Source organism: Parasteatoda tepidariorum, chromosome 3 (genome assembly GCF_043381705.1).
Source record: "Parasteatoda tepidariorum isolate YZ-2023 chromosome 3, CAS_Ptep_4.0, whole genome shotgun sequence".
NCBI classification, from domain to species: domain Eukaryota; kingdom Metazoa; phylum Arthropoda; class Arachnida; order Araneae; family Theridiidae; genus Parasteatoda; species Parasteatoda tepidariorum.
Genome location: NC_092206.1, coordinates 17574612 through 17600188, shown reverse-complemented (window position 1 = coordinate 17600188; position 25577 = coordinate 17574612). Strand labels below are relative to the sequence as shown.

At 29.5% G+C, this 25577-nt stretch overlaps 1 protein-coding gene across 6 annotated transcripts in view; it reads left to right on the top strand.

Annotated features, from left to right (window-relative positions):
• Window positions 1–25577, top strand: part of LOC107457355 (tyrosine-protein kinase RYK) — a 168831-nt gene that overhangs the window by 112994 nt on the left and 30260 nt on the right. Inside the window, exon 1 of one of the 6 annotated variants that reach the window (XM_043046606.2) lies at window positions 2875–3378. The exons of 2 other annotated variants lie outside the window; for them this stretch is intronic. In XM_043046606.2, coding sequence (XP_042902540.1) covers window positions 3267–3378 — 112 coding nt within the window. In that variant the 5' untranslated portion in view covers window positions 2875–3266. Of the gene's footprint in view, window positions 1–2874; window positions 3379–25577 lie in introns of those variants that run through there. 3 more of the 6 variants (XM_043046560.2, XM_043046690.2, XM_043046654.2) reach the window with 3 other exon arrangements.

Below are 25577 nucleotides of genomic sequence, written 5' to 3'. Positions count from 1 at the left end.
GTTAGAACCATAGGGAGGTTTTCGTGGTTTTCCTCCCAATTCAACTCAAATAAGAGATAGTTCTATCAAAAAGTCGACGGCTATTTTGCCCCAATGCTTAATCCGAGAGTTCCCTTGTCTTTTGGGTTGGGTATAAAATTACACGGTTGCGGAGTTGAACATTAGCAGCCGTAAAGCTAAAAATGAGTCGGTTTTTCAATGCCGGTTACAAAATGAAATATTTTTCTCTGCAAATGTAACTTCGTAAGAAGGAAGCTCCATCGGACATTTTAAAAAAATTTTAAAGGCAAAATAAATAAATAAATAATTTTAAAAAATAAACATTTAAGATTCTTTTATTTAATACTCCAATGACAGAAATAATAATCAATTCAGTGTTTTGTTCTTCAAACTTTAGCGACCAGCTCTAATCAGGATCCAAAAAATCCCTTTCGAACAGCTCAAATCCATTTCCTCGCCAAATCAAACACAATTCTCACAAAAAAGAATGAAAATTCCCTCTTTCAGTTGGCAATTACCGATGGCAACAAACATTAATTACTTCAGAAAACTCCACATTATCACATATTTTTAGCGTAATTAATTGCATTCGAATGTTCCATGAGCGAAAGATAATCGCGGAAAATCGAATCGAGAATTCCGCATTTCCAACTGGGAATTCCACCCCGCTATTATTTCGCTGTTGGAATGACAAGGGATGGCCCAACAGATTCCCGATAATTGCCGACCAGCCGCACCTTCCCTGGGATTGTTGGGACAAGTGTCACCACGTATAGCTTGATAAATAAGGCGACATTTCAGCGTCTTCAACTTAATGAAATGGATAAATTAATGTACGCTGACCGCGTTAATGGAAATTCAATTATATTCCACCAAACGATATGTGTGAGTCTGTCAGTGTTTCGTAATGCTTCGATTCTTTTTATTATTTTTTTGAAAAAAAAATCTAACGTTATGAGATTTTTATTATTTTTATCTTATGATGTTGAGTGTTTTATAGAAAATTAAATTATTCTTATTTATTTATAAGGCAGACATCATAGAGTTAACACTAGAATAGCAACTAAAGTAAACAGCTTCCGCACTCTTGTCAAAATTTTTGGGTAATTTTGGCAACAAGGGATGGTAATTGGTAACAAGGGATGTTGTAATCTTCTTGGTGTAATTTTTTTTTTAATATTTTCATTTTATTTATTAACTTGACAGCCTTTAGTAGGCAGAAGTTTTTACACTCCTAATCCATTCTGCCAATAAAGGTCTTATACGATGCTTAATTGCATAGTCTGAGGGACGAAAATTATCACCCAGACAAGGAATTCAAAATTGCTCAAAATATTGCCCAGCAATAAGAACGTGTTGTTCTTTCGGGTATAAGTTCATTGATAACCCTGAACTTTCAGCAGCCCAGTAATATTTTCTTTCTCGTTGACAGCATTTGTTGGCACAAAATTAACATTTTGCGTTTATTTAGAAATAACCTTTACTTTATCATTTAAAGGTGGATTAAAATCTCTTGTTTGCTACATGAATTTAATTTGTTAACAACTAAAAAGTTGATTTTGAAGGGTGATACAAATAAAAATAGCGTAAATATTTTAATAGCACCGTGAAATCGCTGATAATCTTAACAAAATTATAATAAAAAATGTAATAATATTATAATATAATAAAAGTAATAATAACAAAATCTTGTTTCTTATATTGTTCACAATTGGACAACAAATTTTATTCTACGATCTCCTGGTGTTCTCACTATTTTACCTTTTTCTGATTTCATCTTGTGCGTGTTGCTTTTAGTTTCAAACTCCTCTTGGTTTATCGTTTTGATATTTAATATATTGATTACGTTTAGCAGATTCTGTATATTTGCCATTAAATTCTCTGAACATAAACGCCAAAATTTATGCTGAATAACTCTGTCAATAACTTTTATTTTCTTATTATTATGTAATTTTTACTGAATGGATCAATATTCTCAAACTCATAGCATTTAAATTTTTCTCTTTTTGTAAATGATTTTGTCTGCAGAAAAAAAAGCATTTAAATATGGAGACATTTATTAAATTTAGCCAGTTCTCAAAGCATTATATGAAATTCTGTAACAGAAAATTAATTTTTGTGTGACAAGAAACTAAGCCCGTTGCTTTTTCAATAGAACACACTAAACATAATTTTGGCAATAAAGATTAGCCTTACGGTAATTTGACTATATTAACAGCTATTAAGGCTAATTTGTTTGTTTTAGGAAAAAGCTAAATTTTTATGAAAGTTAATAAAATAAAATATTCTTTACGTCTTCTTCATCAATAGTTTTAATAATAAAAAAGATAAAATCGAGTAAATATTTTTTTCATGTAAACATTAATATAGATAAATATAGATTTGCATTTTGAAAAAAGAAAAAAAACTCTCCCAAATGGATTTATAATAATGGATTCCAAATGGAAATATTATTTGTTCCAGAAATACATTGTAAAAAATTCTGAAAAATTGCAGTAAAATTTTATACCCTCATTTTTACTGTAATATTTAATGAATTACAGTGTTTCAGTTAATAATAATGAAAAATCACGGTATATCAGATATATTTTAGTACAAATATCATTCGATAATCTAACAGATTCTTTACATTAATTATTAAACTATTTTTTTATAATTCAAAAATACCAAAATATATTTTTGCTTGTAATTAGAGCGTCTGAAAAATAATATGTGTAAGGAACATTAGTGTACATCGTCTTCAAAGGGCTAAAAACTATAACAGAACGCTCATTTTTAGCTTCTGTAGGATCAGGACGAGACCTCATCCCAAGCATCCTTTCAGCACCTCTGCAAAACCGAATTTGATCGAGCTTTGGCGATGCTGCAATAGTTGCACACCTTGGCGACTGAGTGAACCGCCAGGGTTAGCGTGCTCCGTATCATAGCAACCTAGGTTTTCATTGAAAGCGCAACCAGCCATCAGCTAGGACGGATGTCAAGTAGTTTTTCCCTCGGTATACCTATGAGCGCGGGAAATTCAAGATGGTAAAACAAAAATAAATAAGTAAATTCTGATTACAGTGGCATAAAAAGAAATTGAAGAAAATAGACCTGTTTCGTAGTGTGTGAAAATATAAAATAATATTTTCAATATGAAAAATCAAGTAATAAAAGCTCGATTTAAAGATTTCGGAGATGGTGGCTAAAAAAAAACTAAATTAGAAAAGTGGAATTATGAAATAAATTTAAAAATTTAGCAAAGGAAAACTGAAAGTTATTTCAAAATGAAAATAAGATTTATGTCCATTTTTATGTGCGTGTGTTTGTTGAGCTTTGATGGTGCTGCCGCGTGGTTTAATTTATTTGTAAGCAGATCTGAAGGAAAAAGAATATTAGGTAAGTCAAGCGCAAATTGTTCCTTAAAAATTTTTATTAAAATTTTAAATGAAGGGAAGAAAGCGTATCAAGTTTCAATTTGTAACATAAATGTTTGTAAATGCTTTTGAATTTTTTATTTAAATATTCAAATTAAAAGAGGAAATAGCTTGAAAATGTTTATTACATTTAAATCGGCAGTGATTTTAGTGTATTTATTAAAACGTTTAGCTTTCAATTTCAAAAAATTCCAAATAATACATTTTAAAGACTAATATATTGATAATTTTAAAGACAAATATTGAGTTCGCAGTAATAATAAAGACTTCTAAATTTGATATTTGCTATCTACCGCAAATAAATGCAATAGAATCAGTGTTTAATGCAACAAACGTTTAAAAAAACATTATATTTGAAGATGAGGAGAAATTCTAAAAAATAATCAACAGTTGTGAATAACAAATAAGCATTAAAAATTCAATTTAAGTGTTGCGTTGTTATTAAAAATAGTTCTATCTTTAAATTTACTTAGTAATGATTAGAACCAGAACGAAATTCGGGCTTCGAATTAGTACGTTAATGTACGCAAGAAATATTTAGCGTACAATATACAATATGAATGATAATTCAACCAATTTTGTTAATAGCAGTTTTGAAACATAATTTAAACGGGTTCTCGCATAAATGTGAGTAAAATATTTTTAAAAAAAATTCTTTTCTTCTGTTTCTGTGCGTTTTTTTTTTCTTTTTTTACGTTGGGAACGCAAGTGTGTTCGAATAATGTGGTCAACTAACACACTTGTATCATTTCATATACAAAACTTCTTTTTATTATGATAGAATTATATAGCTAAGTTATTATGGAGAAGAAATTAAGTATGACTTTAAATAACGATAATTAATTTTACAATTATTTGATATATTTATCGTTACAAAATCAACTGATTATATCATATTTTTGTTTGTTTCATACGTGATGATCGATCAAATATCTTTTGCATGTTTTTTGAGTTATTTAATTTACACGTAATTTTTTTGTATAGTTTAATTTGAAAAGTATGGTATTTTGTTATGAACCCTTTGATATTGTAACTGTTTTTATGAACTATTATTCATATAGTGAATGAGTAAAGAGAGAAAAGTACGAGAGAAGAAAGGAAGTAAACCAATGAATAATCAAATTTATAAATCAGTAAATCAATGAATAAATATTTAATCGATAAATTAATTTTTAACTATTTAAATTGATAATAATTGTAGTACAGTAGGTGTTGCTCACACTTTTTTATCATTATTTTAAATATTATCTTCTATATATATATAAATAAATGAGTGTCTGTGAGCGTGTCCTTTATCGACTCTTAATCTATCCGAGAGAGATTAAATGTGGCACACTGATATTTGAAAGCACTGAGAAGGTCACTATCGATATTAAAACCTTCGACTACGAACTGTTCAAGTGGTATTAGCGAAAAACGAAATGGAATTTTCTGATTGGTCAAGCGTTAGCCATTATTTTAAATTTAACTATAGATGCTTCAATTCTTCAAATACATATGTAATCATCAGGTACATTTGCTAAGTTATAATTTTATTTGTTAAAAAAAATTATTGCACGTACTTTAATATTTAATAACTTTTTATTCACAATGTCAGATAAATTCAATGAACAACGTTAACGTGATAGCATGCGTGAACTACGTTACCAAGTTAGCACTTCTAAAGCTTTCTGAAGCAACATATTCATTTTGTTTACAAACTCCTTTTAAAACGTGTTTCTACTTAAGTAAATAATTTTAAATCAACGGTAATTGAAATTAAAAAACATATTTATACATTGAAAGACAAAATTATTGGAAAAGTTATACAAATTCGTTTAAGAGTTCAAATTTGTTTATTGCCATACTTTAAAGACACCAATGGTATATAAACTATTCAGGAAAAGAAATCGTTATTTTTCTTTCAAACCATGTTTTTATTTTTTTTACACAGTTACTTTTTAATCATTTCAACTTTCGCAAAGAAGACAAACATGTAAATTTATAACTTGAATGAAGTTTAAAGATTTGCTATTTTATTGATTTATTTTTTTATTGTTATTATTCTGAAATCACTCTAAAGGACGTTACATTTACCAAAAAACCATCAAGAAAAAATTTCTATAAAATGAAAGGTGAAGGAAAAGCCAAAAATATTTCATCATTTAGAAATACATCCATATTTCTGTTTGAAAAATGGCTGAACATTAAGTTTTTACTATCAAGCATCCTAAACAAACTTATTTGTCGCAATTTCTGATGTTTTTTAATAATAAATTCAAAATTTCCAAGAAGCACTTTAATTTTTTTTTCTTGTGTGCAAAAAAACGCAAACGCTACTAACCTAAGAATGCCATTGAGAGAAAGTACTGGTATCTTTACTAAACTTCATCCCTCATACAAAATAAGGAAATAAGGAAATTCCTTATACAAACTGAATCCCTCATAAAATTGATTATAATTGAGTTTCGTGGAAACTTGTTCTATTAATCCAACTTGACAAAAAATTTTGAAACGAACTAAGGACTTTTATCATTTTTAAATTCTTCCATTCCGCAATTATTTTTTTTATTTTTTTATCTATACATACTATTAAAAATCACCCCAATTCATACGATTGTAAATTGTTTGTAATTTCTTTGAAAATGTTTTAGCACAAAATGGTTGAAATAAGAACTTTTGAACATGCCTGAATTTCAAAAAAATAAAAATTTTAAAGCATCTAGCACTACACGGTAAAAAAATTATGAAATAGATATTTTCAGAAAATACAATTAAAATTAATGTGTATTTGTATGCACTTTTTTTTTTAAATTCCTTCAATTGTTTCTTCAAAGTTCATTATCTTCCCATTGGCTGATCTAAAAGCATGAATAAATCAAAAAATCAATTTAATCACACCGTTCGTAACGTATACGCTTAGAAAATGGAAATAAATAAATAACATTTAAAAAAAAATATTTTAGGTGTCTTTCAATAACATATTCCTTTTGAGCAAAAAAAATGAATACTATCAGATATATATTTACTATTATCACATATATATTTTACTAAGTTATACGATATAAAATAAAAGAATAAAATAAAATTATGCTGACTTCTTTTTCCCCACCCTGTTATTGCCTTCATAAATTCCTCGTGGCAGGAAAAGGCAGCTTAAACAGCATGGGGTTGCCTACTAAGCTGATAAACGCACTCAAGGGCATGCCCTACCTTATACAAAACACCCCCAGACCACTATTTTATTTTGTTTTATTTCCTTAGTACTTCATCTTTTGCCTCCTTTTTTACCCTCTGAACTCTTATTTCCGATTTTATTTTCTTCTAAAATTTCAGTACTGCTGAAATAGACGATACTATATTTTATTGTAAGATCAACAGTATTAAAATATTTTAATAATATATTAGAAAATAATGACATATTATTGAATTAAAATAATTTTTAAACTATTTTAGTATAGAAAATGTTTAAAATAGATTTCACAATATCTTTATTCAAAAATTGAGATGAACTTCACTTTGTTTTTTAAATATTATTTCTTTTTTTTTGTTAGGAAAATACGGAAAATTAAGCAAATAAAATTATAAATAATAAAATGAATTCAATTAATTTTTTCTCGATACGTAAATCTATTTGACTATATAAAGGAGTCCAATACATTAAATTTTATAGTTTAAAATTTTGTTCAACCACTTGCTAATTTTTTTTATTCCTATCTATTTTCTTTTTTTGTCACAATACAAGATGTTTTTTCTCTTTTTTCAAGGTTGGAATTTTAAGTCTTGCATCAAAAGAAATTCTCATTAAATATTCATAATCTTAGCACGTAATCTATTGAAATAAAGAAGATTTACAATAAATATTAAGGAAATTAAAGATATTTAAATTAAGAGTACCAATTTTACCATGTTTAGATCTATCATTACCATTTCGAGATTTTTAAAGCAATATTAATCAGAAAAATCATCCAAAGATAAAATAAATTATCATCGGTTAAGTTTAACTTTAGTTTTCGGAATGCGTACTTTTAAAAAAAAAAAATTCTTTACCTAATCTGAAAAGCACAGAAATTTGCATGCGTCAACAATCTTTAACTATTCTGATAATAAATCCATGCAGGCAGACAAACTCTAAAGCAGTATCATACTTTTATACTTTTGGAGATTACTTAAGAAACTCTTATATTAAAGAATCAATAAAAGTGAAAATTTCACGTTCCAGTCGTATTTTTAAGTCAGCTGCATAATTTTGGAAAAGCGCCGGGGCAAAAATGCTTGCAGTGAGAAAAATCTTTTTAAAAAAAAACGAGCATAAACTCTTTATTCAGACACCTTTATTACTTCAGCCGAAAATGGTACCTGCATGTAATCTCCTCGGCACACTGAGATGATAGTTTTGTAAATTGTTTTGAATTTTTATCGTCTGCTTGAAAAATCTTTTGCATCATTACTTTTCTTTTTGGCAACAAGAAATTTCTTTATACGTGCTTCTATTTTGCTTACGATTTTTGTTCTTATTTTATAATATATTTCTTTCAAAAGAAGATAGAACTATCATTCCTCAGAAAACGGTATACTGGAATATAGTAAACATTAAATGAAAAATAATATTCGACTGTTTTATTTAGATATATATATTTTTTAATCACTTGAAAGTTTGTTTAGTTTTTTTTTTTTTTTTTAAATATATCGAAAAATTCTCATTGAAGCTTGTCGCCTTGACAGAAAGTTTGATGCGACCATATGGTAGTTTGAAAAATATGTGTCATAAAAATTCTGCCACAAAAGTATAAAGAGTTCTTACTTTTTCATTTTCTTTGACGCTTTGTTAAAAATGCACAAATAATTTTACGTAAAGCAATCAAGGGAATCATTATTAAAAATAATTTATTGAAATGAATATAAAGTACAAGTAGCAAAATTTAATAATTTATATATAACCAAAACAAATGGATAAAATTAATTTTTTTAACGTTTCTAAAAATTATGATGAAATGTTTAATTATATTTAAATTAACGTATCTTAAACACTATTAAATAATTAATGCTTATCTGGTTGAAAATAATCCTTTTAAATATTAACCACGTATATCTGTTTCATATTTTATATAATCCTCAGTATACTTTGAGGATTAACCATAATCACCTTGGGGACGTTAAAGAGCGAAAATCTGAATCAATTCGGCCAACTAATTCGACTCCTAAGGGAGAAAAGCCAACATCACAGTGAGGAAAGGGATGATGGGATTTAAAATAATCAGATTTCAAATAGTTAAAAAGCACTCTAATGGTAAAAGGGTTTTAACAAATCTTTGAAATTAATCTTTCGACATCTAGTCTTCTTTTCTAACATCTTTCATTCTACAATTTGGAAACTTTTCCCGGCATTTCTCTTTCTACGAAAAAAATGATATGGCAGAGATTTTATTGATCATAATAAATCATAAGAGATTATTATGATTATTATGATTTTATTAGAGACTTATTATGATTTTGCAAATAATATTCTTTGACCAATTTATTTCAGGATTGTGAATTTTTTGTTCGTGAAATTGGAAAGTTTAATATGATCCTTTTTAAATTAGATTATTTATTTATTTTAAATCGCAGAACTTCGTCTTGTGTTAAANGGGATGAAAGAAAACTTTTAATTATCCTTTATGAAGATCAAGTGGGAAGAATGATCTCTACTAATTTTTTTTACAAAAATAACGCTTGGAACGCCATCTGTTACATTTCAAGGATTGAAAAGTTTTAACAAATCTACAACGTGGAAAATCGGCTCTCTCCGAGAGTTATTACTCAGATTAGTTATCGCAAACCCAAAATCGGGTCTTCTGTTCAACGACGGTTATAAAATTATAAAATAAAATAAAATGCTATCGTAAAATATCCTCAGTGGCAGTCGGATCATTGGTTAGAATCCCCTTGTATTTGGGCAAACCGTGAAAAGTTTTCGTGGTTTTCCTCTTCATGTAACTCGAATACGGATAAGTTTCATCGAAAAGTCCCCCTCGAGGGCTAATTTGACTCAATACTTAATCCAGGAGTTCCCTCGCCTTCTGAGTTATGCTCAAAATTACAAGATATGGAGTTGAATACTGATAGTCGTAAGATCGAAATTAGGTCGGCTGTTAAACGCAGCTTATAAAATAAAATAAAAACCGAATAAAAAGAAGAAAAAAAGTTGTTCTATCTGTCAAACCTTTATGAGAGTGATCAGGAATGGAAAACAATAATAATAAGCGCTGGTAACATATAGGGAAATCGTCCCCCACAAAAAAACTTTACGTCACTATTGTCCCCATAAAGACTTCTAAACAACGAGATTTGTAAACCCTGAAAAACTTTCTAATAAAATCTGAGAGACGAGAATTTTATAAAAACCTTTGTGCTTTGAATGTACCTCAGAGGAAAAGAAGAGGGGCGGAAAAAAGAACAAAAGAGTTTAGTTAAAACAACGAGAATACCAGTGGAGAAGAATTAATTGACGAGGAATTGTGACGTGGCAAAAGAGAAAACGGTTCTTATCCAACTGGATTTTCAGCATCAAAAATTGAAAATTTTGTTTTGAAGTTTTTAGGAGTTGTAAATAAATACTTGTGACATTCGTGAATATTTTTATTTTTGCGGTTTCAATCGTATAAGTGCTCCTAAAAAATCTGTAGCCTTGAAATTCGTTTTTCCCTTTCAAAATTAGTTTTCACGTACATGACCCCTAGATCTGTCACTATTCTTGAATCGCCATCTAATTTATAATTCTTTTTACATCTAAACTAAGTACTGTTTTTTCTAACATTTTACTAATTCAGACTTGTTTTCCATTTTATCTTGGGAAGAAAATAATTTGTAATTTGTGTATATAGTTTTGCAAAATTTAAAAAAAAAAAACGCGTTCTTTAAAATCTGTTTTAATTTCCGCAAGCAAACGATAATTTCTAAAATAAATGCAACGCAAACGATAATGACTAAAAAAAATGCAATTTTTCTAAAATAAACGCATCTCAGTATGAAAGCTACACGGAATGACAAATGCGACACCTTGATGTCTCGAGCTCAAAAGGCGTTTGTTTGTCACTTACTGTCGACAGTAGTACCACGAAATTCACAGTAAAAACTGTTCTCACAATCTTTAGATCATACCAAAATATGCAACGCAAAGGATCATTTCTAAAATAAATGCAACGCAAGCGATGATTTTTAAAATAAATTCAAAGCAAACGATAGTTTCTAAAATAAATGCTTCTCATAAATGCGACACATTAATAAAGCTACGCAGAATGACAAATTGTGACACCTGGATGTCTCAGGCTCAAACAGCGTCTATTTGTCATTTACTGTCTTCAGTGGTACCGCGACCTTCACGGCAAAAACTGTCTCCGCAATCTCTATATCATACCTAAGTCATACCTTCTTAAAAACAAAAAAATGCGACAACTGTAGATAAATCACGCCCTCCTCTCTTTTAACTCAGCCCTCATAAAGTACTATTGAAACAACAGAATAAGAAAAGAAGGAAAAAAACTAAAAATTTTCAACGAAAAAAAGTATAATATGGTAAAAAAAAGGGACTACCTCGGGCGTGGTACATTTACTCTAGAACATGGTGAGGGGAGTAACTGTGTTTTTTGTTTTTCTTCTCCCCTCCACAAGTTGTTAGTGATGCATCGAAATAGACTTGCTGCCTGTCTTGTTCGAAGAGATATGTTCTATATCAGAGATACGTGTTCCTCTTCTCTGTATATTCGAACTTTGTTGTTACACTTTGATTCTCATGTCACGTTTAGCTTACGGACATCTGTAATATATCAAAGGCAGACTCAATGGTATCTTCAACCCCTGTCCAATATATAATTCAGTTATTTTTACCTCACAATGAAAAAGGTCTGAAAAAATATTTGATGTCGTTATTTTAAGAACTAAATGCTACGTAATAACTAAACTCAGAACTACTTTGCCTATATATGAAAAAAAATCAGGAAATGTATTATTATTTAGGAATTACTATAACATATGGTTAAATAAATAGCATTAACCGTAAGCTTGACCGTAAAAAGATTAAAATTTCACATCTGGTTCTCTTTATAATATAAACACAGGAACTATTTTTAATAAGTAAGTTCCGCTAAATTAACTACCTTTGTAAGTTAACAAACAGAATAAGTCGGAATTAGACACAATTAAAAAGAACACATATGACCAAGAAAAGAATTTGCTTGCGATATATTGTATGGATCTTTACTTTAATAACTATGCTAACGGCTGCATAACGTTTTAACTCAGAGCCCTGTATATATAAAAAAGAAATATAAGGGAGTATTTAGACAAAATATAACAAAGTAAATAATTATTGTCTTGAATAATATGGTAAAAAAATTAACTCCCGTGCATCGGTTTGGTTCTTCAATGTCCAAAATAAGTCGAATTTTGGAAAAATAATAAATTTAAAATTGAATTTCTCAGGAACTATTAGACCGATTTCGCTCAAATTTTGTATTCCGCGGAATAATATTAACTCCTTAAAGTGATGTAATTGTATACTTTACATTTCAAAGTATTTTCGACTATTATTAAGTAAAATTATAAAAAATAAATATTTACTAAAAGTTATATTCTGCATGAAATTATCATATTGGATAAAGGGATTTTATAATTATGTGGGAAAAAAATTTCAATTCGCTTTAAGCACTAATGAGATATGGTGGAATGCGCAAGAAGTAAAACTAACATTAAGAGGTCCAAAATTTTTATAGCTCTTCTACTAATCGTATCCGGGTCGGAAATCCGTATCCGTTATTATTAAATTGGTTCCAAGAATCCAAGATATTCTTGGAACCAATTCCAAGAATCAGTATCCAATAGACTGTTTTTGTATTAAAAAATAGCAAAATATAATTTTAGATGTAATGAGAGCGTAATTACAAAATCAGTTATTGATGATTTTTTTTTAAATATGAATGGAAAAAAAAATTCGAACTATCTTTTTTAATTCTATATTTTAGAACTAATTCCAAGAATCTAACCAATTTAATAAAATACTATTAAATTGGTTCCAAGAATCCAGGATATAGTTCCAAGAATGAGTTAGCAATAGACTGCTTTTCTATTTAAAAATAAAACACCATACATAAGCCAACAAAGTATACCATCTGCGCCAAAGAGTTAACTGGTCTAACAATCACGCATTACATTTCATTAGCAAAGCCTATATGTAGTTAACTTTCGATTAAAGAACATGGCACGTTTGAAAAGTTTATCAGCCTTTCTTGTTTTTCATCTTTGATACAACAGTTGTTTAATCACATATAAATTACTTCTTTCTCCCATAAAATGGAAAAAAAAAAGGAAAACAATACTCCCACGTTTCAGACATGTGAAAAAACAAAATGAAAATTGGAAAGGCTCATCTGCTAAGGAAAAAAAAATGAAACGGAATAAATAAGCTAAAAAATTGTTTGAAGTGCTTACAGCTGTGGTTAAATAACACATTGGGTGTAACCGCTGTTGTCAAAACCAAACTCTGTTAGATGATGAAGACGAATACATTCATTTTTTTCGCTCGTCATTTATCTGGGGGGGTTGTGCATAAAATAAAAATTAACACTTTTTTGTGTTAAATAAAAAAATAATTCTGATGGGTTTTTTTTCTATCTTTCATGAAATTTGAATTAGATTTCAGTATTAATACCCTTATATGATAATGATAATTTAATAATTGATTACGAATAGTGAGAATTTATTATAATTTTTTCTAAGCATCTTGTATACCCAGGGCCAGGGCTAAGAATTTGCCACCTCGCCAAATACGATAAAATCGTAAATTTGGCGAATAAAATTGTGTTTTGGCTAATGATTTTTCTTCCACTGGAAAGAAAAATGTATATACAACTCTATCCTTAACATTACGTCAAAACAAATTTTTCTAAAGAAATCTGTATTTTTTTTTCGATTACAACAATTTTCGGTAGGCGCCGCATAACCAATTAGAATTGGGACCAAATAATATAAGCCTGAAACAAACTACCGTAAAATAGTTTTCTATGGAAAAAAATTAATCATAAAAAATTACGGACAATTGCAATTGCAACTTTCGAAAATTGGCGAATACTTTTGATACATGGCTAATTTACTGGCTAATAATTTGAAATCCATACGCGGGTCTTTATACCGTATATCTCGGCGACTTTTCAAACCCCTAAAATTATAATAAAATAAGGGGGTCGACTTACACACTGGTAATAAAGTCGGGCATTAATCGTGATTTAACAATGCATTATAAGCAACAAGATTGATATGAATGACTCTGTGTCAATTTATCCCGACCAAAAACTTTTTTTTCTCCTTAGAAACAGTACTTGAAATGAAGTTCAGAAAAAAATTAAGAATAAGAAAAGCTAATTTATTCCAGAGTATTTTAAAAAACTAGGAGGCTTCGCCCCCTGATCGCTGGCGCGCGTCAAACCCCGGAACTGCTTTCGCAGTTCATTTCGGATTGCTTCGCAATCCAATGCTCACTTTGCTCGCGCGTTGGATACGTTCCTAACGTCTAGATTTTGTATACTTCTTTGAATACTGAAGTTCCGAAAACTTTTCACTGTAGAAAATTCTAAACCTGTACATTTCAATATTATCTGTGCATTTGGCGATACAACACTTATAGAATTGAAGGATTTGTCACGTCAAGCACTCAAGTATCATAATTTTGATCTAGTTGCGCTCTGTGCCATTTTGATTTATGTCGCTAAGTTAACTTTCAATAAATTCTATGGCTGGCAACAGCATTTTTATTTTTTAAGTTGTTTATTTTTATTTTTCATTATTTTTTATATTCATTATTATTTTAGCGAAATGTTTTTTAACCTAACAGAATTCTTGCCGACTGTTCTCTGTATATATGAAGAAAATAAAGTAAATATTTAAGTGTTGTGAAAAGAATCTTATTTAGTTGTACAAAGTACTTCAGCCAAAATTTGGGAGCCACGTAAGAGAATTATATATATTAGATCAGAAACACATCATTAAAAGGCAGAATGCTTTGGTGTTTTCAAAACGTAAACAAAACAAAGCAAACGTTGCCACCGGCGGAAAAGAAATACAGCCAAAATTTGGGAGCCACGTAAGAGAATTATGTATAATAGATAACGCGATGAAAACATACCATTTTAATGATTCGATTATGCTAACTCTGTCGTCATATGGATCCCAATTTGCAATAGATTTTAAGACATACTCATCTGCTGAGTCCCACAAAAATCTTCACCCCAATTCAATGAGTTGGAAAATTCCACTCTTTTTAAAAGATTTGACAACAACATTTGAACTCACATTTTTCAAAACGTCTAATATCATTTGACACATGAACAATAATCGGCGTATAGGAACTATAATCGGCAGCAGTCGACTTATACTGATACGATATCTTTTATTGTGCCTTAACTTAATTTATATTTTAATTTAACTTATTTAATTTAATATTTTTTAATACTACTGTTTTATTTAACAGTCTTTGCTTAAAGTAAAGATTATAGATTGTGGGAGTGTATGTATCGACAATACCAACCTTCATCTATGAAAAGGTACCCCACCTAGAATCGAGTTAACATGTCTTATATACTACTGAATTGGAATTGTATTTTTATAGTGGTAGATACACTACAAGATAAAATGTATTTCCAGTTATACCCTGTTTTGGGACCAAATGTTTGGAGAGGACGACATTTATGTATCCGGCCAAACTGTGCGAAAAATGTCAGGTGAGAGGTTCAGAGTAATCTTTGACCAGAGATGACGCATCATGGGTTAAAATCCCCTTGCTGTCGGGCTGACCGTAGATGGTTTTCTTGCTTTTCCTCTTCGCGTAACGCAAATGCTCTCCGTGTAACACAAATGTTAATTCTCCACGAAGGCTAGTTCGTCCCAATGCTTGATTCGGGAGATTCTTTTGTGTTCTGGGCGCTGGGTTAATTACAAAGCTACGAAGTTGACCATAGATAGTCGTAAACTTAGAATTGGCTTGGCTGTTCAACACAGGGTTGCAAAATGAAATAAGTTAAATTAAAACAGAAATTAAGTAACGATACAATAAAAGATACCATAACAACACACTCGCACTATCAAAAATTTAGTACTACCCGGATTTACCCCCATCCCCTGCCCTATCCTCTGATTATGCTGGGCCCACGAAAGCTGTAGTACAGCACAGGAAGAAGATAACTACATTCAAAGCTGATAAGTTTAACGGGCCACATTGTAAACTTTATTACAGGCTCCTTTCCCAATGTACAAAAAGCCTCATTTTCATAATACTAAATCAATTGGATATAAATAAATTCTTCTAAATTGTCTTTCATAAAAACTAATTAATAAGTAAAAATTTTGGGTCTGGCCCTTATCAGCCTTCACCAAAATTCATCACCTTATTGTCTTCCCCCCCCCCTCTTTTTTGAGTACGGCCTTGATTAAATCACACGTAAAATACATGCATAATTTTCTAAAACTGTTGTGTAAAATAAAAATTGTCCTTACATTTACATCTTACCCCACTATAGGAGGGGTAAGACCTAGCCGCTTGACTTTTTTTTAGACAAATATAATTTATAAAAAAAGTGCTTCATCGATGACTTTTCAAGAATGATGTATTATATTCAACTAAAGAATGAATATCTTACCTTAAATCTTGACAGATTTTAGGTTAGATCGAACAGTCTTCGAATCTTAACTACCCCGTCTTACCCCCACTTTCCCCTTTGTTATAACGTTTTCAATATTAACAATATGTGCAATAAAAGTTTCTTTTTTAGCTTTTTTCTGCTTTTATTTCAAAGGAACATTTAGTGAAATCTAATAATTCATTTGTGATTATCTAATAACAGCTAAGACTTAATGTATCCAAACATTTCCGTGCGACTTGTTTTCTTAAGTAAAACACTCAATCTTTCGCGAAGAATGAAAATTAATTTTTGTAATTGCTTTGTTTTTAAAAACATTCCCGTGCTTTTCTTCATTTTCCTAAAATTAACATTTTTCGGAAAATTATAAATTGAATCTGAACAACTCTTTCGCAAGATGAAGCAAAAGTAATAATCTTAGTCGCGAGAACGATAAATATTTCTTAATTTGTGCAGCATTTTTACCCACCAAAAAAATGAAAATTCCATTGCATATTTTATTATTTTAAGCGAAATAGAATTAACGAATTAATCTGCATGCACGCATTGCGTCGAAAAGTTTTAACACCGTCATAAGTATAATATCGGTGTAAATTACTCTAAAGACCATTAATTATACCTTTTACGAACGGAGGAAGTGTTTCCTCTCCAGGATTTATGAACGTTTCTGGAAAATTTACCGTTATGTGAGGATTCATTTTGAATATTTTCTCCCGTATCGATTGGCATGAAATATTACTGCGGAAAGCCAACTTCAGTTAAACGGATTTAACTGCTCTCACCGAATATTAATGTTAATTGTATTTTAATGGCGTTCACAATGTAGTTTGATTTCTTTTAGTTGACATCTGCGACTCGGTAATTAAAAATTTAAGTTAATGAAGCGATGGAAATTTAATATTTTTTACATAAAAATTGAATTAATTATATTAGATTTATTATATTAGATTTGTTATATTATTTAAAATTTAATTAAACAATTATATTATTTGAAATTTTAAATTTTTTTATCTTTTTTATTTTATTTAATAAAAAAAATTACTTGTATTGTATACTTTTGACTCTACCTTAAACTAAGTAAATTTAAATGACGAAAAAATTGAAAGAAATCGGCCTAATAGTTTCTAAAAAATTTCAGACAAGTCAAATGATTGAAATTTTATTTCAACTTATTATTCAATGTATCCTACTTTGTTCAAATTTTGGTGTTTTTTTCAGTTTCAATTACGCCATTTAAAGTTATGTATATTTTTCTATAACTTGCTATTTATAATTAAATTAAACAGTAATAAATAATGAAAAATTACGCAATTTATTTCCAAGCAACAAGGTTAATAAAACCATATTTTATATCTAATTTTTCCATAAGTCATTACCGAAGCGCTTCGGTAAAGATTAACACCCGTTTTATTTCCATAGGATCAGAAACAACTAATTCTTACAGCTTTTACCATATTTTTTTCTCAATGTCGTTCATGAAAATACGACCATTAGACTAAAAGTAATTAAAAATGTTTTCTTTTTTTCGCACTGTATACAAACTATGCTGTAAAAAGTTTTGTAGCAAGCCAAAATCTCTTTTAACTTTAGTAAAATTTCAGATTCAACCACACTAAAGTATAGCAAGGCAATATAGCAAAATACAGCCGGATAATGTTTCTTTCACTTAATGAAAACTTTATGCAACTAACTAGTTTATAAATGTTGCAAATAATTTATATTATAAAATTTTAAATTGCCTTTAAACAATATTTCTAAATGAATGACTATAAGTTAAAAAATCGAAATTCAGATAATTTTTATATTATTTTTAAATGTGAAAACTTCAGTTAGTTAAATTCGCCTGAGATTAAATAAGGCAGTAAAAAAAATTCTCACATAAGCGCACTTACCGTTTCCGATTTTTTACCTAATATTCNTTATAAATTCTTTTCAATAATAGATTGCGTTCAGAACAAGGTTACGACGGCGATCACGAAGTTAATCCCATTGAAAATAATCTACAAGAAACGATTTCAAATCGCGAAGGTGCGAAAACGAACATGTGATATAACGATATAAGGTCTCAAAAGTGATTCTGATTCTACCGCTCATCCAGTCAAGGCCGTCTCAACATAACGAAACAATATCGTCTTCCACAGCGCGAGTTGGCATCGGAACGTAAGAGTCCTTGCGTGTATCGCTATATCGCTATATCGTTAAATCGTCTTCTTCACTCGACGGCTTAAATCAGATTTCTGATGCATCGCTTGGAATGAAAGTTGCTGTATCGGTTTGCCGATATAGGCGTTAAATCGATATGTCGCGATATATCGATTTATAGCCCAGTCCTATTCGGGATTATCTATTTTAATCGTCGGAACCAGATATTTTATTTTATCTACTTCGGGGTTATCTACATTAGTATCTTATTTTATAAACGTCGTTGAACAGCCGACCAAATTTTTTGGGTTAACGCCTACGAGTGTTCAACTCCGTAGCCTTGTAATTTTAAACCCAATCCAGAGGACAAGGGAACTCCTGAATCTAGTATTAGGAGAAATTTGCCTTTGTGGAAGACTTTTTGATGGCGCTAACCCGCATTTGCGCTACATGGAGAGGAAAACCTCCCGCGGTTTGTCTGACGCAAGGGGACTCTAACACGTAATCCGTCTACCACTGAAAATATTTTACCTCAACACTGTGGTCGGTGCAGCATTTGTATCGATCAGCCATCTCTGGGATTCGAACCCAATTCTCCTCATTGAAAGGCAAACGCTCTATCCCCTGAGCCATCACGGTTCCTACGTTTGCATTTTATTTCATTTTATATCCGTCGTTGAACGGCCGACCCCGTTTTGGGTTTACGACCCCTAATGTTCAACTCCGTAGCCTTGTAGTTTTGAACCAATCCAGAAGACAAGGAAACTTCTGGATCAGTACCCCCATAGGTATGATTTGTAATGGGAACATGGAGGACTATTAAATACGCAATTATTGCATGCATATTGTGCATGAAGCAGATTGTTAAGCTCTAAATCATTTGATAAATCTCTTTCACTGTAATTTATAATAGCACAAAAAATAGTAATTGCAAAACGATTAATGGGATTAGTTACCGATATAAATAACTTTATCTTAAAATGTAGCGAAAAATTACATTATAATAAAATAAAAACGAATATCTTAGTTTTATACTCTTAATTTAGAAAACAATCAAAATCAAAAACGTATTAATAGCAGTACAGGTAAATATATTTAAATTAAAGACGGAAAAATATGTATAGAACAACATTACCTTCAGGACTTTTATTAATTACTGATTTACAATATGCTGATGGCAGCCTAAACAATATGGAAATCAATGGGCGGCAGAACTCGATCCTACCATGTGATTTTCCGACCAATAAAAATGCACCGACTTTAACGGAAAACTTAGACCATTACGTTTTTATGTTAGATAGAGATTTATTAATTTTTCGCTATCTAAAATATCAAAAGTCAAATTAGACGATCAAAATTTTAATTGATAAAATCAATTTTCAATCACTTTGAAAGAAATATAACACATAGAGTTGAACGATTTTATTACAAGGCATAACGTCATTTATTATTTTTCGGCATCTAATGAATCAAGTGAATACAATCAAACAATCAACAACTTAATGCACTGAGAAAGAAATGTTATAAAAATTACAAGAATATCATAAAATTTACCGTGCTCCTGGTCCTACGGGAACCCCAAAAAGCTCGGTAATTTTTACAAAGGCGCTTTGGTTATCATTTCGGTAAGATTAACAATACAATATGGTTTTATAATATGTAATAAAATTAGGTTAATGTCGCAAAATTAGGTTATTTTATTATAATACCTTGGAGCAGTGTTTCCCAATGTGTGGTACGCGTACTCCCAGGGGTACGGGAGCAGTTTAGCGGGGGTACGCGTTCTTATGCGAAATAGCTGGCAACAAACGAAAATTTCAAAATATTTTATTTAAAAACAAAGCTAGCCATAAAAATTTACGATTACGCGTTTTTCTATTGCCTATTTTTGCAGAGTTAACAGTTAATAATTAGTGGTGTCAACAGTCAGTTGCGATTTTTAACTTTTTTGCAATTTTTTTATGGTAAAAAACACATTCATTTTTTATTAGTGGTGCACAGCGTTACGAAAAATTTAGAAAGGGTACATTAAAGTCATAAGTTTGGGAAACACTGCCTTAGAGCATGGTATAAAAACCATTTATTTGGTTGAATTTACTTTTCAGTTTTGTGTTTTTTACTAAATGTGTGGTAATCAGAACTATACTTTTGAAAACCAGAATTTCCGATAATTCGCTTCACTATGAAAGGAAAAATTGCCAAATGACTGGTTTAAATACAGTGTAATTTTTTTTTTTATTAACCGGAATTGTGTGTGTATTTTTTAACAGAAATGCCATAACCATACAGTACGGTAATTTCACCAAGTTTTTGTCTCCATGTAGAGTGGAAGAAACAAACTTGAATCGGCAGATTGCGGAAAACCTCTGATTCCACACTTCAATCAATCACCCTAATTTGCAGATTAACTAATGCAATTATCTATTACGAGTACATAGATAGTTTTCAGTTTAGGAGTACATAGCATTAGCAGTAACATAGATAGTTTTCAATTTAGGAGTACATAGCTTTAGCAGTAACGTAGATAGTTTTCAATTTATGAGAACATAGCATTAGCAGTAACGTAGATAGTTTTCAATTTCGGAGAACATAGCAGTAACATAGATAGTTTTCAATTTAAGAGTACATAGCATTAGCAGTAACATAGATAGTTTTCAATTTAAGAGTACATAGCATTATCAGTAACATAGATAGTTTTCAGTTTAAGAGTACATAGCATTAGCAGTAACATAGATAGTTTTCAATTTAAGAGTACATAGCATTAGCAGTAACATAGATAGTTTTCAATTTAGGAATACATAGCATTAGCAGTAACATAGATAGTTTTCAATTTAGGAGTACATAGCATTAGTAGTAATAGATAGTTTTCAATTACTTAACATGTATTTTGTATTATCTCAAATTGTCGTAACAAAGCTACTGTAGCTTTTTAGATATTCACTTCATGCGGCTTAATCCCTGTACCGGTAACATCAAAAAGCGTAACATCAAGTAGCATTTTCCCAATATTTAGAATACACAGGCTTGATATTTATATTTTTTCAAATGATATTTATATATTTTTATTCAATTTAGAGAACGTTTTGAAAAATTTAGCTCATAATTTATTCATTTATTTCGGAAACATTTTTTTTTCGTAAGGAGAAAATTTTATATAAATACTTAGGAGAAAGACCTCGGAAAATTAATATAAATAACATAAAGAGTACGAGTACCAAAATTCTGGCTTATTAGAAAGAGTATTTTTAAATATAATTTTTTTGCGTTTTTTTTTCCAATTAAAAACAGCCTTAAGGAGCAATGCCAACAAAGGGCAAAATAGTCTTCTGAAAAATCATAGTGTAATCTATCACATGTAACCAAATGTAACTGGAAGAAAATTGAAAATTATTTTGGTATTTTTAGGATCTGAACTTTTTTATGAAGTAAAGTTTGAAACACGTTATTATTGATTGAAAAACGCCAATGGAAGAATTGACTGTATAAATCAAATTTGAAGGGTTCTAATAAAATCTCTTTTTCGATTCCTTTACCGATTTGGTAACAAAAGAAAAAAAATCGAAAGAATGTTCATTGGTATAAGTTAAGAATTACAATATAATATATATTATCCAGACTGCAGCTCGTAATGCAACTTCTTAAGTGCATGCCTGTACCAATGAGAAAATTATCAATAAATTAAGCAACGTAAAAATTCTCTTTAAAAAAAATTGATTTTGAGATTATTTTGGTCATTTATTACAAAACCCTGATTGAAACATTGTGAAAAGATGCATACAAGCCGACATAACTTGAGAAGAGATTGTTGTTTCCCATTGAGGATCATAGACTATCACTGCCATCTAGTTTATTTCACTGGAGTTAAATAATTATATTTCTTTCTATAAATCAAACAGTATCGTAAATTTCTTGCTTAATTATTATCTTTTATCTATTTGTATTTTTAATTAAAAAAAACTTATAAAAACTTAATTTTCTCTTCTTTTTTTGTGAAAAATTGCGGGGAAATTTTCATGCAAAATGTCAAGTTAATAGCAAGTTTCATGCAATATTGCAAATTAAAGATATTTATTTCGTATTAAATAATTTGAAATATTTATTGGATTCTAGGGTCTTTTATAATATTTTTTTGTACTCTTCTTCACCTTTAGGTAATTAAGTAAAATATAAAAAAGCAAAATATAAATTTCACAGTTATAGGGTAAACTAACCAGTGAAGGAACACTTAAGCTTCGCTTGCCTCGTAAGAAATCATATTAATTTCAAAATTCGTAATTTTAGTTAAATGACACTATCAACATATTTGTTACTAATTGCAAATTATGTAAAAAAATTGTAGTGAACTTACGTAATATTGTTTAAAAGTTTTGGAGGTTCAAATAACAAGTAGTAAGAAGACCCAGTGAAGGAACAGCTCGTACCAGTGAAGGAACACAAAATTGCCCAGTAAAGGAACACTTAATTTTGGTTATATTTTAACGCTCTTTATGAATTCATTGGCCATACAAATATATAAAAACAAGACTATTTATGAAATTATAACATACAAGTACTTGTAAAATGCTAACTTTATTCTGTAATCATGAACTAGAAATTAAAGTGATGTTAAATACAAAATAAATTTTGAAAATCATTCTTTCTTATAATTTGACAGTCAAATCTGAATCATTGTGTCATCCGATGCTGTTTATTATCATTATTATTTTATCACCTTTTTGTTTACTCTTTTTCCTCTTATTTCTTGAAGCTTTTTTTCTTTTTCAGGTATTTTTTCTTTCTTTTTCTTCTCCATATTCTTTTGTTTTAATTTTTTTTTAGATCTTTCAGCCTCTTGAACTTTTTGCCATTTCTCTGAAGTTAGTGCAAAAGGTAACTTATTCATTTTTCTTCTTATTTGACCTTTCTTTTTATCATCAATATTTGGCCAATGTAAATGGTTCTTCCAAACTTCTTCTGATTTTTCAGTAACATTTCCACAATGCCTTTCTCGAAAATAGACGGGGAAAGGTGTCTTGAAGTTTGAGGAAAATCCATCTCCTGGTGACTTGTATCTAGAGGATCTTTAGAAGAACTGATTTTACCTATAGAATTATTTCTTTTTTTCAACTAAGAGAGGATCAGCATGAGGACTCATTTCAAATTCGATATCTAAGATGCATTCATTATCAATACTAGCTTCAGTTCCTAAGTTTGACTTAACCAAGTGGTCTTCTTATAATACGTAGTTCTTCCATATTGAAAAAAGGACAGGCTCTTGGACATTTTCGATATTAGACTCTTAAATCAATGCTGCGTTAAAAATTTGCAACATATCTTGAGGGATTTCCCTCTCAAGCTTCTGAAGAAATTGAGTATCGTTTCTGTTTAACTTTGTTTTTTGTTGAGGAACTTACTTCTAAATTCTAACATTGTAAAGTAGTTTCTATAAATTATATAATCACGTTGCTATCCTATAATGATAGCTTATTAGGAGTTCTTGGTGCAAAAGCCAGCGAAAAAATGTTCTATTTTTATGATTATATTTAATTAGTTTTCGATTTGTAAACATAGTTNAGCCTTGTAATTTTGAACCAATCCAGAAGACCAGGAAACTCCTGGATCAGTACCCCCATAGGTATGATTTGTTATGGGAACATGGGGGACTTTGTGACTCGACAGATTTAACGTGCATCAGTCACCATTTACTGCACGGGCTTCTTTGACCGGCGGGGACATGGAAGTAAAGTTTGAAACACGTTATTATTGGTTGAGAAACATCAATGGAAGAATTGACTGTATAAATCAAATTTAAAGGGTTCTAATAAAATCTTTTTTTTTTATTCCTTCACAGGTTTGACAAAAAAAGAAGAAGAAAAATTTAAAGAATGTTTATTGATATAAGATAAGAATACCAATATAATATATATTATCCGGACTGCAGCTCGTAGTGCAAATTCCTAAGTGCATGTCTGTACCAATGAGAAAATTATCAATAAACATAAAAATTCTCTTTAAAAAAATTTTTGATTTTAAGATTATTTTGGTCATTTATTACAAAACCCTGATTGAAACATTGTCAGAAGATACATACATAGAAGCCGACATAACTTGAGAAGAGATTGTTTTTCCTCATTGAGGGTCATAGACTGCCATCTAGTTCATCTCACTGGATTTAAATAATTCTATTTCTTTGTATAAATCAAACTGTATCGTAAATTTCTTGCTCAGTTATTATCTTTTATCTATTTGTATTTTTAATTAAAAAAACTTATAAAAAAATTTTTTTTCTTCTTTTTTTTTGAAAAATTGCGGGGAAAATTTCATGCAAAATGTCAAGTTAATAGCAAGTTTCATGCAATATTTCAAATTAAGGATATTTATTTCGTATTAAAGAAATTGAAATATTTATTGGTTTCTAAGGTCCTTTATAATATTTTTTTGTACTCTTCTTAACCTTTAGATAATTAAGCAAAACATTAAAAAGTAAAATATAAATTGCACAGTTATAACTTAAACAATAAAAAATATACATATTTAAAAAAAATATTTAAGTTTAACAAAAATTTTACTTCAAAGGCTGTTTTTCGAAAACTCAGTCGTCATAAGAAATGACGCTTTTTTTGCGAATAATATGTTATTTTTATAACTGCTGTGAATTTGCATCAGTTACTCTTGACCATATATGGCAGTACTTTTTCGTTTCGTTACTTCTACCACCGGTACAAGTAAAAAGTACGTACTTTTACTTGTACTTCGTTACTTTTTAAATTTAGTACTTCTACTTGTACTTTCGTTACTTTTTTAGGGTGAAAGTACAAGTATTTGTAACGGAAATATCGATAAAAAATCGTTACTTTTTTCTAAAACTCGGTAAGCTTTCTAAAAAAAAAGAAGAAAAAAAAATTAAATAAAAAAAAATCCTTATGTTTTTTTAATTTATAAAATTAATGTTCAATATATATGCATTCACAGCTAACTTCGTGTTTAAATACCTTCCGTTTCAACTTATACTGCACATTCAATTTTTTTTTTACTAGCTCAAAGATCACAAAGCTATCTGTGTTTGCTTTGTTTATGTTTGTGCTTTTAAAACGCGTTTCTAAAGAGCAAAGCAATTTTAAATCAATGGTAATTTAAATAAATAAAAATAATAAACTAAAAATTAAAATCAATAGATAAAATTTCTTTTTCGCGCAAATCCATAAAAAGTTTGATAGTAAAATTACATTTGATTTTAAAATTATATTATACGATTATATTATAAAATTATATTATAATATTCTTCCAAATTTAAAAATAAATTAATATCCATAACTTTCAAAATTAAAAATAAATTACTATCCATAACTTTCAAAATTAAAAATAATTAAATAAATAACAACAATTTTGCAAA